The sequence below is a fragment of the Hetaerina americana genome, unplaced genomic scaffold (genome assembly GCF_022747635.1).
Source record: "Hetaerina americana unplaced genomic scaffold, ioHetAmer1.1.p SCAF_30, whole genome shotgun sequence".
Lineage (NCBI taxonomy): Eukaryota > Metazoa > Arthropoda > Insecta > Odonata > Calopterygidae > Hetaerina > Hetaerina americana.
The window spans coordinates 2,974,346-2,990,160 of record NW_027286875.1 but is presented as its reverse complement, the minus strand read 5'-3'; the positions used below and the strand labels follow the sequence as shown (position 1 = coordinate 2,990,160).

At 34.7% G+C, this 15,815-nt stretch overlaps 1 protein-coding gene across 3 annotated transcripts in view; it reads left to right on the top strand.

Annotated features, from left to right (window-relative positions):
- The first annotated feature begins 40 nt into the window (after positions 1-40).
- aux (cyclin-G-associated kinase) overlaps positions 41-15,815 on the top strand; it is a 52,169-nt gene continuing 36,394 nt past the window's right edge. For 2 of the 3 annotated variants that reach the window (XM_071588881.1, XM_071588879.1), the window contains exons 1-10: positions 41-234; positions 389-450; positions 538-597; positions 687-801; positions 7,715-7,854; positions 10,109-10,234; positions 10,914-11,139; positions 11,705-11,848; positions 13,627-14,002; positions 14,150-14,197. In XM_071588881.1, the coding sequence (XP_071444982.1) occupies positions 102-234; positions 389-450; positions 538-597; positions 687-801; positions 7,715-7,854; positions 10,109-10,234; positions 10,914-11,139; positions 11,705-11,848; positions 13,627-14,002; positions 14,150-14,197 (1,430 nt within the window). In that variant the 5' untranslated portion in view covers positions 41-101. The remainder of the gene's footprint in view (positions 235-388; positions 451-537; positions 598-686; positions 802-7,714; positions 7,855-10,108; positions 10,235-10,913; positions 11,140-11,704; positions 11,849-13,626; positions 14,003-14,149; positions 14,198-15,815) is intronic. The other variant, XM_071588880.1, reaches the window with a different exon arrangement.

Below are 15,815 nucleotides of genomic sequence, written 5' to 3'. Positions count from 1 at the left end.
GCGCCAATTGAGTATCAATATTGCAGGTCAACGATGGAGAACTAATATGCGGTGACATAGTTAGCGTTTCCCTTGTGATACTCTTTGACAATTCCATCATCATGTCTGAACTTTTTAAATCTGCTCTTGGCTATTTTAGCAACAATAATTTTGCTAATCAAGATAATGAATTGGTGGGGCAAACGGTAGAGATAGGCAGTGCCAAACTGCGGGTCAAAAAAGTCATCGCAGAAGGTTTCTATATTATAGCATATTTTTATTTTAGTGCTGATACATCAGATTACTTGTAGAATAATTGAACAGTGAAAATCAGATCTATTTGTTGCGAATGCTTAATGTATTTAACGTCATGTTGATTTTGAATAACACTTTTTTCCATCCTATTTAGGTGGGTTTGCCTTTGTTTTTGTTGCGCAGGAGATAACGACAGGAAAGGAATATGCACTTAAGGTGAGTGAATTTTTGAAATATTGTTACGAATAAAGACAACTATTTGCACTGCAAATGAATGATGGGAGGGTGACTTTACTTTGGCAGAGACTCATGGCAGCTGATGAAGAGACTAATAAGAACATTATTCAAGAAATAAGCATTCTGGTAACTATTTTCGACATAGACTTAATCATGAAAAAGTGGATAAGTTGGATTTTCTAATTATGGGATGTCGTTTGTCTCATTTATTTTAGAAAAAATTATCTGGGAATCCTAACGTAATACAGTTCATCGCTGCATCCCAAATTGACAAAACCAAATCATCTCATGGAATGACAGAGTACTTAGTGCTGACTGAACTTTGTGTGGGTGAGTGTGCACAATAGGTTGACAATCGAACAAATGCTAATAGTATTGGTAAGCTAAAATTATGTTAGCCTGGTCGTGTGTTAGCTAAGTTAGCAACTACTTTTGAATAAGAGTAATTATTCAGGAGATATGTTCGTTCGTTGATCAAAATCTGTACCTCTGTTATACACGGTAAAATAGATGAAATATGTATAAATTACCTTTATCTAAGAGCCATAAATAATATTAGTTCACCGGTAACTAGTTCTTAAAATGAAGATAGCCTAGGTTATGCATCGTTTATACATAAAATTTTGTAAACGTATGTTAACACTCCGCCTTCCTTTCCACCCCTTTTTCAGGTGTCATTCTTGGTCTCTTAGTGACAATACCTTCTGTTATTGACTATTATCCGCTGTTTATGTGCTCAAGTTCATAGATATTGATAACATAATGAGCATATTTCATTTAATTACTTAATTATATTTTAGGAGAGATTCACTCCACATTTGTTTATTATTGAAAATTGTGTGCGTTCTCACATTAAAAAATATTTCTAATCAGAAGAAACTATCAACTCCTCCATTGCATTAAATAATAAAATCTTATCTTCCTTTGCCTCTAATAAATGGCCGACATTAGTTTGTGTGTGGAAGCTTTTTCTCTCATTGAAAATGTAGAGTTTTATGAGGTGAAAGTAATTTTCAGATAAACTATGAGATTATATATCTATCATCTATTAATATGCTGTGGCCTTTATTTGACTCTGTTCCAATTACCATCCAATCATTGAATTGAGGAGGTTATTACATCTATTTACATTTCTTGCTATCAAGAATTTAATGATAAACGTTTTCCACACTCAAGAGAATTGAATGTTTGTATTCCTCCTCATTCTTTTGAGCTAAGTTAGTATCTGGCATGTAAAAATCCAATAATGGTGCTTTCTAAAGAAATTTTGTTCTTACACTAATTTGATTACAGTCAAATGAATGGGGAGGGTTTAGGATTTGGGAGGCTATTCTTCAATCTCATAAATCCTATTCAAATAGGTAAAATTGCAGTCTAGGTGCACTGGAAATTCATTGTAAGCATTTACAGCACACTGCTGAAAGGTTCTAAAAGATAGAATATATTTTCCTTGCCCTGCCTTTTAATAATACTACATGATTATCATGTATTTTTATTTGGATGCTAATTAAGTGCTTGATGATAAACACTTATTATTGTTTCATAGGTCACTAGTGCCCTGATTAAATGTGGTGACCTTGACTTGTTGTTGTTAGAAAGAATATAGCTGTTTAATGATGAATTTGTCGGGTACCATGGAATTAATTCAAACATTCAGTTCCTGTCATCCAAAGATTTCTCTATGAGCTTATATTTGGTCACTCCTGACAGCCTGAAAGTGGTGACAACAGCATCCCATAGTGGATCCCTCCCCTGGGATATGATGTACATTGCCGCACTAAAATCTCTAATTCAAATTGGATCAGAAATGTAGTACCACTGAAGACTAGCACTAACTGAGGTGATACTCACATTTTCCATGCCAGCCCTAGATAGCTACCTTCTGAGGAATTGAATGGAAACCTAGAAAGCAATTTTAAACATGCTTGAAGAAATGTTTTTAGAAATTTTTGCTTTTAATGTCACCATTTCATTATTACATCTTTCTTTGTGGATATTGTTCAATAGTACTCTCCGAAAAAATATTGATGTCAAATCCATTGTTTTAAAATTTATTCAGAACATGTTAATTCCGGAACGTATTAACCTAGGTTTCACAACCCAGGCCTTTTGATTTACCTATTACTTGTTTCTGGATGAGTTGCAATGTCAGGCTACAGTTAACATGGGCTGGCATGGGAACAGTGAATAGATAAAATAAAAATTGGTATGCAAGGGTTTTCGGATAAAATTTTGCTGAGAAATTTTGACCAGGGAAAGCAGATATAAAATCCATGAAGAACAACATGGCTTTTGTATGAGAATGAAAGGAAAGCAAGAATTGTGGAAAGGAAAGACTTGCAATCAGAATGAAACATATGGTGATATTGCTAAGTATTGAATGAACAGGTTGTGTCTGCCCACTAAATATGCCTTTCATTTAAATGACCATAATTAAAGAAGGTATTTAGAATTATAATAATTTTGTTACTCAGGTAGTCCCTAAAATCAAATGATGTTAGGAATGTGTGTGACCATGACACAACATGTTATTCTATGCAGTTGGTGGAAGTGTTGAATGTACTTTCTTTTCTAATAAACTAGTTGTTGGTTTTAATGGTTGCATTAGTATTAGATTAGCTTAATGGTTGGAGGTTAATTTGTGTTGGTTGAACAAAACTATTCCATGTCTGGTGGTCTTAAGAACTAAGGTGCTACATTTCTGACCCCAGCTTTATATTACATTGAATACCATGGAGATGGTGCTAACATACTGGCTTCCCACCCAGAGGGCCCGGGTTCAAATCCCGGCGGTGTTGAATATTTTTCAAAGGTATTTCGATCCCTACTTGAGGTGCTTTGTGGAGGGCACTTAGAGTGAGTACGCCGTCCGTCGGATGGGACGCTAAGCTGTGGACCCCTTGGCGCCTTTCGTAAAGAGTAGGCTAATGCCAACGCCGGGTTTCTCTCCACTCTTCATCCTTTCCTGTCCATCCCCTATGGAGCAAATGACCTGAGCTGTCGGTTGCCTCCCCTAAATACTACTACTACTTGAATACCATTACAATTTTATTACAATAAAACGTTTTGCAGCTTCTCTTTATTCATGCTATCTGAAATTTTTATGTATGTTTACTTGATGTACATCATTTACGCAGCATATTCCCCTCTTCATACGTTCTACATTTTTTGATCTGGCATTGCCTGCATCTGCTCCTCTTTAAAATTTTCTGCTAATGTTTCTCCTACCATGCCTAGCTCTTTTTCGTTTGCATCTGTTAGACTTAAGTCAATTACCGTATTTTCCCATCGATAATGCGGACCTTATGTATAACGCGCACCCAAACTTTGTAGTTAGTTATCATGAATTTGAATAGACCCCGGGTGCTTGTAGTTATCATGAATTTGTATAGACCCCGCGCGCCCAGGGCTTCATAATTATCTTGAACATGTATAGATGCCGTGCATCTGTGTATACATATGTATATGCGCCTAAAAATTATGCATAGTTTGTGTAAAAATACGTCTATATCGGATGTGTGTGTGTAAAAATACGTCTTTGTTTGGATTTTTAAAATTTTGGTACATAAAGCGCATTTTCATTTTTGTATGGATAACGTGCACGTTATCGATGGGAATATACGGTAATTGAAAAGCAGTCAAAGAATGCCATCAATGTCATACCATAGACATTGTTACTGGCGATACAGAAAATAAAGAGAGTAAATTAAAAAAATACTTTTGCATGTTCTAATTATTTATTTTCTAAGAATTTTTATTTGTTTGACAGAACCTTTGGAGACAAACACTGCTGTACAGTGCTGGTAATTTGTATGTATCTCTATGAGACAAATTTATCTATATGTTCTTTATATTTAAAATTTAGACCTGATGATATATTATTTGGATAAGGGTAAGCTGAATCAATATAGCATCTATTCATCCACTACACTTGGTATATATCACTGTTCACTTACATTTTTATTTTAATTGTGATGGATTTCAGGGCTTGATATAATTTTGAGATATGATGGTTTGTTTGATATAGTGAAATAAGTGCTCAGTTACTCAGTAATGAGATGTTTTCCTTTCATAGAGCATTGTGATGTTGATATTTGAATTTAGTTCGGCCAAATCTATTACACTTAATGCTGAACTAAATCAAGAGCAGTAGCCGATCTAGATAGCCTTGAAGAGGAGGGCGGGTAATTTCATGCATGAAAAATAATAAATTGATAACTTTAAGTGCTAAGAAGATTAAACATCATGTTAAATTTGAAACTAATTGCACTCATTTGAGTACCACCTTACATTGTATAATTTTTTTTAATGTAAGGCAGCAGATAGTAATATTTATTTTGAAATTTCCTAATCATAAAAAGGCAAGCATACAAGGGTTCATCCCATAAGTACCCAGCCCATCAAAGAAAACACAAATATTTTGGGGAAAAATATATTTATTTCTGACATAACCTTCTTTCAGCCGTATATACTTCTCCTAGCAATGTTCAATAAGTTCAGTACCCTTTTTATAATAAGAAATGTCTTGCTCCTTGAAATAGCCATCCACTGCCGACATCACTTCTTCACGGTTGAAAAATCTTTGATTTGAACTTGAAAAAACTTCACACACTTGACACAATTCTGTTCACAAACTTGAAAAAATTTTTTCAAGTTTGTGAACAGAAAATAATCTGAGGATGCTAAATCTGGTGAATAGGGTGCATAAAGTGGCAATTCAAACTTTAATTCATGAATTTTGGCTATTGCAATAACAGATTTGTGAGCTGGTACCTTGTCTTGATGAAACAACACTTTCTTCTTAGCCAGATGAGGCTGCTTTTGCTTGATTTCTTTGCTCAAACATTGCAATAAGTTCGCATAATACTCGCCGTTGATAGTGTTTCCTTTTTCAAGATAGTCAATGAAAATTATCCCACGCGCATCCCAAAAAACTGATGCCATGACCTTGACTGCTGATGAAATTTTCTTCCCCTCCTTTTGAGCCGGTTGTCCCTTTTGAATCAATTGTTTTGATTGTTCTTTTGTCTCGGGTGTGAAGCAATGGGCCCATGTTTCATTAATCGCAAAAATTCTGATTTGTTGCTGTGAAAGTTTCCTGAACACTCAATTGAAACATATTCACAACACTAGTTTTGGTTGAGTGTAAGTAAACGTGGCACCCATCTTGCACACAGCTTTCTCATGTCCAAATTTTCAGTGAATATGCGATGTACCATTCTTTTTTAATTGCCAAATATGTCTGCTAGCTCGTGCACTTTCAGTCCACGATCATCCAATATCACTTTGTGGATTTTCTTTACCGTTTCTGGAGTTGCCACTTCATTTGTTTGACCGATGCGATGCTCGTCTTGTCAGCTCTTACAGCCTCGTTTAAACTCTGCTACCCATTATTTTACTGTTGTAAACAAAGGAGCAGACTCTCCCGGAGTAAAACCCAGTTCAGCTTTTATATTGGTTGAGTTGAGGCCTTTCAAATAAAAGTATTGTATCCGACGATGACTAATTTTCTCCATTTCTGGAAATTCACTGAAAACGTTTGCTATTGATGGCTGCCAAACAATTACTAAAAAAAGTGGCACCTGTAAACTTGAAACATATGCTTTATAGATTCCATACTTTCCAATCCAGTGATATTTTTCAAACAACTACCACCATCTCTAGGTCAGGCCGGGTACTTCTGGGCCTACCCATGTATACTCTTAAAGGGGGAGGGCCATGGCCCTTGATCACTTTTAAATCCCTCTTCTGTGATTTAATTTATCTGAAAATTGCAAATAGCCATTAATCCAAATGGGCCTCTGATCCAGTTGTTATAAATGAACGCTCTAAGTGGTAATGGAAAGCCATTTAGAAGCTATTGTAACTGAATGGTATTGTGGTCAGGGCATTATATCAATTAAGTCTCCTGTTGACATTCAGCTGCCTTTGGCTAACCTTTCTCATTTTTGCATATTTTAAGGAACTTAAGTCTCATGTTTGTTAGCTGAACTCCAAAATATGGTATCCTCCTTCACTTCATGTTCATAAGTACATACATACATGTGTTTGTATTCAGTATTAGTGCTAATATGCCCATCAAAACCTGCCTGCTGAAATTTGAATGGTTAAATATCAAATCCTGTGGGCAGTGTCGTTTAGAATTATTTGTATCAGCATGCTGATATTAAATAATCTTATGTCAGTAAAGCTGTACGGACTGTTTGCATCTAAGCTTTGCCTTCATTAGATGAGTAATAGGTAAAATATGCCTTTTCTATATATCTACATGCAGATACCTGGTGCAAGAACTGCCAATAGACTAATACTTATGTATGTCATAATTGAGTGAACAAACGACTTGGAAAATGTGCAATCATTGAATAAATAATTTTTAATTTTTTGTAATTCAAAAGATGCAAAATCATTGTTGTAATTGGTAATGGTGTTCAATTATCTGTGTACAATGCCTGCATGTTTTAAGATATTTATGGTATGATATTTAAAATGTATATAAAATGCTCCCCAAATCGGAGGCATTATTTAAAATAAAGCGTGGAAGAAGTGATGTTGTTATGAAGGCAAATTATTTCTGTAGAATGTTGGCTTAAGTGAAAAATAAAAATACATTTTAATTTATAGACTACTTTATTATACCTCATCCTTTTTTGACACTTCCACGTCATTATGAAGAGGTCTGCAAATGTACTCCTGTGCAGAAGTACATTTGTAGATCTGTGGATAGTGGCATGGAAGTGTTGAAACAGGTTGAGATGTATCAAAAGTGAAATGTGGGGAATCACTGGATATTTTAATTTTGATTCCGGGCATTATTCAACCTAGAATAAAATAAGCTCAATAGTCATCTCTTTTCTTCACATGTTGAGCAGCTCACGTAAAATATTCAGCATGAAATAAAATTCAGATGAATATAATGCAAGCATAGACTAACAATTAATCTCATGAAATTTGCATATAGGTTATTGTATTTGGTTAAATACATTTTTTTGATTTAGTGTTTAAGTTTAAGGTAATGAGTTCAGAGGTTGTGTTTGATTTCCTGATTCCATTTTTATGTTGACTGAATTGTGAGATACATGAAAAGAAAATGACGGGTTTTTATGAGGTTAATTATATTAATTATTTCCATTCCTATTCATTCTGTTCATGCATATCAAGTTTATAAAAAGTTAATTTTTTTACTTCCTATTACCATTGGAATTCTTAAGTAAAAATATTTATTTATTCTATTTCATGCTTCCAGGTGGTAGCTTGGTAGATGTTCTGCGAGTTCGAAATGGTCCTCTCACCCCAGAAGAAGTATGTCGTGTATTTTGGCAAGTTTGCAAATCTGTGCAGCATATGCACAATCAGACACCTCCAATAATACACCGTGATTTAAAGGTATGTAAGAAGTATTCATGTCAGTTATAATCTTGGCAAGTCATGTGAATTTCCACTTATTGCCTATTTCCATGTCCACTATCTCTGCTGGAGGGACTGGCCCTGGAAAGAATGGGTCATGGGTCTTATACTTATATCTCAAAATGAGTTTTTGGGTATTTTTTCTGTTGATAGAAATATTATTTTTGCTGCGGCAATTTTGAATATTCACCTTTTTCTCAAAAAAACATTTGTGCATATTTACCTAAGAGCAAATCGTATAAAAATGGAAAAGGAATAATAAAATTCATAGCTCATGTTACTATGTCTTAAGGATTTTATTTAGAGTATGTGAAAAGGATGCTTTCAGATGAGTCAACTGTTAATTGTGTGAATAACAAATGTAATTACAAAAATAATTGTTTCTGTCAGAGTCAGTCCATATCTATTTACTGGTCAATTGCGATAACTAAGGATTCACTTGGTGCTTCTAAACATTGAAATTAATTATCAATTAATCATCCCAAGTGGGGGAAATGGTTTTGATAATATAGTGTTTATGACGGAGCCACTACTGTATTATATTTTTCATAGTAGTAGTAGTTTTGAGGGGAGGCGACCGACAGCTAAGGTCATTTGCGCCATAGGGGAAGGACAGGAAAGGATGAAGGGTGGAGAGAAACCCGGCGTCGGCATTAGCCTACTCTTTACGAAAGGCGCCAAGGGGTCCGCGGCTTAACGTCCCATCCGACGGACGGCGTACTCACTCAAAGTGCCCTCCACAAAGCACCTCAAGTAGGGATCGAGATACCTCTGAAAAATATTCAACACCGCCGGGATTTGAACCCGTGCCCTCAGGGTGGGAAGCCAGTACGTTAGCCCCCGCACCATCTCGATCCCCATATTTTTCATTCTAGTCCCATGCTCCTAAATTTTCTAATGCCTGTGAGACATGGGATTATAACTGTCGGTGTCTGTCACCTCTTAAATAAATCAAATAATTTTTCAATTTGGGGAACTTAGGAAGTACATATTGGCATTTTTTCAGGTCAGTTAAATAGAAATAGATTTTTTAAATCCCACCATATTTGCATGTGGTGGGAATGCATTTACAAAATCTTAAGTCATATATGTTGCCAATTTGCTTAGACCACAACATTGTTTAAACTATGCACTCAGTAATTAATACAGGAAGATTGCATAGTCTCATCCTATATTATTAATGAACCTGATGTACAGGAATCAAATTAGGTAGTCTAATCTCTATTAGCTATATGCATCTAATGACATGAATCATTTGCTGTTTACTGAACATATTGAATTGTAAACTACCCACTAGAAGGTGACATGTACATGCTTGTTAAACAGTCCTCTTATTTAAGACTTAAGAATCTGACAGTTAGCTCATAGAGGATAGGTCTGTGCTAACAATTTTTGGATGATTTCTTTCGCTGTGTGTGTGACAATGTATATGCTTCTAATGTTATCAGTACTGTAAATGTTTTTTTTATAATCACCATACTTCCAGCTTCCAACTCTTATTTTGTAAGCTGTTGTTTAATGATGCTCTAAATGCTGAAAAATACAGAAAATTCATAAAAATTTGTAAATGAATAGCATTCTAGGAAATTTTCATGTATCTCTATTTTAAGGGATTGAAAGAAAAGAATATACTTTCTCTGAGAAACTAAAAAAGTGCAGGCTTATTTGAAGATATCAAATTGCATTTTTGATAGCCAATAATGTAATTTAGGCAAATTCTTCATTGCAAGACACCAAATGCATTTACATATTATGTGCTAAATATTTTAGTATGCAATGTAAGTAAGAGTTGCATATATATGGGCGTAAGACTCATCCAAATTTCAAGTGAGAGAGGCTGAGTCAAGTCAGTAGGTCTTTGGCCTAAATCCAAAGCTGCTTTCTTACCTTAATAACATTTAACTCACAGTGGACGGTACTATTCAGAATGCTCAAAGTCACTTACTGTGTCATAGCTTACAGTGATGTCGCATGAACTTTCTCTTTGAAGTAGCAAATATGTGGACACAATGATTTGAAATAATGAGTAGGTTTTAAGATAGTTTGATGGTACTCAAAAGCTCACCGGTAAAATACAAATAGTGATTGTGCTGTTTTTGATTAGTTCACATATGATGGGAAATGTCTACCAAGTTTAAATTGTGCCATTGGATTATTTTTAAAGTTTGAATGGCTGCTTAATACATGTTGTAATGTTAATTATTATGTTTTCTTTATTGTATTTTACTCACAGATTGAGAATTTGCTGATTGGAGCAGATGGTGCAATTAAACTATGTGACTTTGGCAGTGCCACCCTTAAATCTTACTATCCAGATCCATCATGGTCTGCTAATCAACGATCTTGCCTCGAAGATGAGGTATTTCATGTTTTTCCAAGTAAACAATTGATATTAATACTCACATTTACCTTGAAAAAAATTAATTTCATTTCTTTATGGAGAAATAAATTGAAAAGTACAGTACAACATAGTGCAGATAATATTACAGGGTAGGCAGGAGTCTTATGACTTCACAGAAGCCTTCAAAGGAAATGAAAAATTTTTTTAAATTATCATTTGCTAAAAAAATATTTTCATATATGAATGATGATCTGATTTATTTTTCCATGCTCTTGGTAGCATCTCTAGTAATTTATTATTATACTTCATTCACATGAACCAGAATAGAAGAAAGCTTTTACAGTTGAATTATTTATTCTAAACATGTGCAGCCATCTAGACTGAAAAATTTTGAATGTTTAGGAGCCATCAAGGAATGGGTGAATGTTCATTAGGGTTCCTGGTATTGGATAAAGAGAAAGGAAAAACTTAATAAAAATTGATTGAATGCTTGTATTATTTGTTATGAAACCTGACTGTACTTTTAATGTGTACTTTCTCAGTCCAATTACTCGGCTTATCTTTTGGTATCATGTAGGTACTCGTAGCCATGCCACATTTATTATTCTATGAAATCTATGTGTATAATTATAGGTCCAATCACTTCAAAGGAATGATATTCTTGGGAATCACCTTTCTTTTCTTAATATTTTTTCAGATGTCCAGGTTTACAACTCCCATGTACAGAGCTCCTGAAATGGTTGACACATGGAGTAATTACCCAATTACTGTTGCTGCAGATATATGGGCATTAGGATGTGTTCTCTACATGATATGTTTTGTGAAACATCCATTTGAAGATTCTGCAAAATTAAGGATAATGAATGGAAATTATACCATACCACCAAATGATGGCAAATACATATGGTACCATGAGATAATCCGTGAGTATATTTCTGTATTTTTAACTCTGTCATTGATTGGTAAGTACCACTTTTTCTTAATTTTCCACTGCTTACTAACCTAGTGTTTCAACAGAAAATCATTTTGCGTGGCATGCTTAGATAATTTAGTGAAGTCATTTTCAAGTCAGCATAAAAAAATGATTGTACTGAGTATGTGAATTACAGCTTGAGTTAGTTATAGCCAGTTAAAAGCAATCAACTTGAACACATTGCCTAGGGAACTCTTTCCTATGTCATAATATAACTCTAGGTGGAATCAATGGTGCTTATTGCTGATAAATATGTGATAAATGTTGTCAGAGGAATCCTTAAGATACCATTTGCATGCCTTCAGAAATGATTGAAACTTAAAAATGGTATGTGGATTTTAAGCATACCACGTTATAGTCATATTTCCTGCCATTAAAGCTCACTTTATAATCGAAATCTTTTGATGATACAGATTTGAAGGACACCCTGTATTATACAGATATTCCTATGAGTGCAATTTAATACATATCGTTAGCACTGAGTTATTGAGCATGGAAATTATAATTCTCATTAGGTGGAGCACTCAAAGTTAATCCAGCCCAAAGAATGACAGTAGCTGATATCCTGGAGCGACTGGCTGCAATTGCAGAGACACATGGCATATCTCAGAGGGAGCCTGTAAAGCTGGAAGGGAAACGCATTGATACCAGCAGTCCAGGTAACTTATTCTCTTTTAAATTCTGCTTGGTCATCATAAATACATTGAATTCAAGAACTCTACACCCTATAGAGGAGCCATATTAACTTGAAGTTAATTTTTAATTGCTCAGAATATTTTTAGATTTTACAAATGTCCATGTGCTATCAAAAGAGGGAACATATATAATCTTTTAAAATCTTAATGTTATATGTACATATCCAATTAAAAAAATTTACTTAATATGTATATTATTTCAAGGTATGCTCTGTCAGGCAGTTTAGAACATGCATTTCAGTGCAGAGAATGAACCAAAGAAGTATTTTAATATTCTGTCAAACATTGATAAATAATCTGTTTTTTCAAAAGTATTGTTAAATTTGCCTGTTAAAATTTTCCAAAGACCTGGGGTCAGAATACACTTAATCCTAAGCCACAATTAATTGCTATTAATTAAATGACACTTTCTCATAATGTTTTAATAGGAAATAAAATGTCAACGATTGATTTTATAAATGCTGTTGTATTTCTGAGTATTGTATGATCATTTTATGGGACATTGGTGTAAAGTACTTGAATATGTTGATGATTAAGTGCAGTTTCATATTTTTTTGTTTATTTAATTTAATGTTTTTCCCAAAAAAACTAATTGAAAAACAGTTTTGCATTTACAGTGCATTTCATTCATGTTTAACATGTATTACTGTAAGTAGCACCATTGGTGCTATTGCATAATGATTTCAAATGCATTAATAACATCATGACAAAAATGTAAAAATGCATAAAAAGTATACGAATCGAAGATTATTTATCAGAGATAAACATAATGAATTATCATAGCTTCTTTTGCTTATTGGCAAATTTACCCTGAAGATAAATGCACTTTAATTCCATGATAAGTCTGAACGTTCACATACAGTATTGTATTCCTTGCACATTCATAGAGGTGGTAAGTTAACCACAGTATTGGGTTTTGACGAATGGAATAATGCAAGTTTGTTTCAACCTTTGTTTAAATTTTGTTAAAAATTTAAATGGTGGTAGGTAAAAATTAAATATATGCAGGATTGCACTTTTTTCCCAAAATGGCAATGGAAAATTTTCATTCTTTCCTGTCATGTTTGTGACAGGGGAATTATTAATGGAAATGCTTGCTTGATATACAAAATTTGTATAAAAAGTATTGGTAACAATTATTTCCTGACTTGTGCATGAAGTACTGAATTCAAACCATCCGTTAATTGTGCGCATGATCGCAGATTGTTATGGCATGGATAAGATCTCACCATTATCTCTGAAAATTTGGTGGTGCGAAAGATCTCTGCTAAACTCATTTTGAAGGCTTTGACGGAAGACTAAGAGCAGAGTTGAGTGTGTGCTTGCAAAGACCCTCTGCAATGGCCTCGGGATGATTCCCCAACCCCCCTACAGTCCTGACTTGGCACCAGTAGACTATTTCCTGTTCCCAAAAATGAAATCCTCCCTCAAAGGACACTACCATGGAGCCCTAAGTGCCATCAAAGAACCTTGTGCATGTACCATTAAGGACCTGCCAGAATACACCTACCAGGGAGTCTCGAGTCTTGTAAAAGCCGATGTCAAAAGTGCATTGGTGCTCAAGAGATGAACTTTGAAAAATTTTGAGGCATTGTAGCAATATTTGAAATAAATCTATTTTTCCAAAACTTTTTCCGATACTTTTTACACAAACCATGTGTTGAAATTCTTACTGATTTCTTATTGCATGGCTTGTATTTTATTTTATCAAAGAATCCTCTCTGTTAAATTCTATGTTTCAGTCCACACTCCTGCTGGAGCACCATCAGCACAGCTTGGTTTTGGTTCCAGTGCTGCGGAATCAGCCAACTGCCCAGATAGGAGGTCACCACAGCGCCCTCCAAGACCTACGCCTCCTCACCCTCCACCCCCACGCCCAGGCCCACCCAGTCCCCAGCTCCCCAACCGTGGGCCACCTCCCCATCCTAATGCGCATCCGGCAGCAGCCATGCACCACCCATCACCCCAGCATCAGCCCCCTCCAGTTCCCCCAGCTCACTCAGGTGTCATAGCAAATGCAGCAAGTGGCAGTCTTTTCTCATCTCTTCGAGGTGGAGCTGGGAGCTTCCTCAAGAATCTTAGAGACACTTCTAGTAAAGTAATGCATACTGTGCAGCAGTGAGTATATGATTTTAAAACTTACATTATGCTCTGATTTTATTTATTTACTTTTTTAAGTTTGTTTATTTTTATGATTTTATTTAATGCATATTAATTTTGCATTATATTAATTTATAATCCTTGTGATTTTTCTCCCATGGCAAGGTCAATTACCCGTTCAGATGGAGACTTGGGGTCACCACCATTACAAATGTAGGTTACATATAGCATGTTTGGTGATGTTTAATTGCAACTGTAAGTTTATAGAGGCTTATCTAACCACATTAAGCTTGGCTAATGTAGTTTATTATGTCTTTCTTTCATTTCTATCACCAAATACCTATTCTATTGGTTATAATTTAGAGTAATAGTTGCCTTCCAGAGTAACAAAAAAAAAGACTTATTATTTCTGTTGAATTGTGAACTGAACATCCAATTTTGCAATAGTTAATCCATTTTCCTTGTAAATATATACCATAGGTTTTAAAAGACAGTCCAGGCTACTCTTAAGCATAAATAGTAACTACATAATAGCTTTAGCTCAAATGGAAGTGCCTGTGAAGAAAATGGATTACTGATCCTCTTTTATGGTTTATAATACTGGACTAAATGATGCCGTGATTTACATCAGAGATGCATGGTAAAATATGTGCCATACGTGAAATTAAACATTTACATAAGAACCAGATTTTCATGACAACTATGTAGTCATGAAGCTACCAAATATGGTGATCTCTAAGTTCATTTTCTCCTTGGTCAATAAAAGCAGAGGAATTTTTCCAATGCTTTATTATAAAGGCAAATGATTATAGTTGTGTTTAATCCTTGGGAATAGGCATTAATTAACCAACATGCATAATGTTTTTCTCTGTGATATACTTGCATGTTAAGTAGTCTAGGCACTGGTGATGGACAGGCCATATAATATGTGCCCTATGCATTTAAATTCTACTGTTCCAAAGTATTTTATGTAATTTATATATTTTCCAAATATATTTAGAAATATTTGTGGAGGAATTAACAGCTATGTTAAACAGATTCTTCAATTGTGACTCAATTTCTTTGGCTATTAATGTATTTGTGATTTTATGCTAACTAATGAAGTTTGACCATAATATTCAATATTGAGTAGCATATTGTGACAAATACAGGCCTGTATGTATGCCATAGTAAGGCAGTGATTGTAATCTTCTCGGCAAAAATGCTGTGCGGTGATATTATACTGTAGGATGTGCATTGAAGTCCCAGAGAGGCTTCTCCTGAAAACTACCCTAAGAGAGGCAGGGTTTAGCAGAGGTGATAGTTGCATGAATTCAAGCCCTGGTGAAGAAAACGGGAAGAAAACTCATTGCCATGCTCAGTATTGGAGAGAGGTCTAACCCAATGATAACAGTGGATAGCTGAGTTCCCCTTAAGTGGATAGCTTAAATCCCCTTAAACCAATTTCCCTTTCAAAGGAAAAGGCATGGTCCTTGTACATTCATCGTATAGCTTTTTGGTTCCTTTATCATTCACTGTCTTATTTTAAATCACCATCAATTCTATAATTTTTTCCCATAATTGCATTATTGTCTTATTGATAACTAGGGTATCTGAAAATTTACTATTGTTGAGGATTATCCTATGTTCTGATAATTTTTACCTTGATCATCTTGCCTATCAAAGTCAGTTGTTGCCAAATTTGTTCTTTTGAAATAATTTATTCAAAAGCTAATTTGTTTAAAAAAATTGGGTATCAATTGTGCAAATGTACAAAATATATTGGCACTCTGTATTATAACATTAACTGCCATCAAGTAGGTGGATGTAGTCTTCTGGGTCCAAGCAGAGA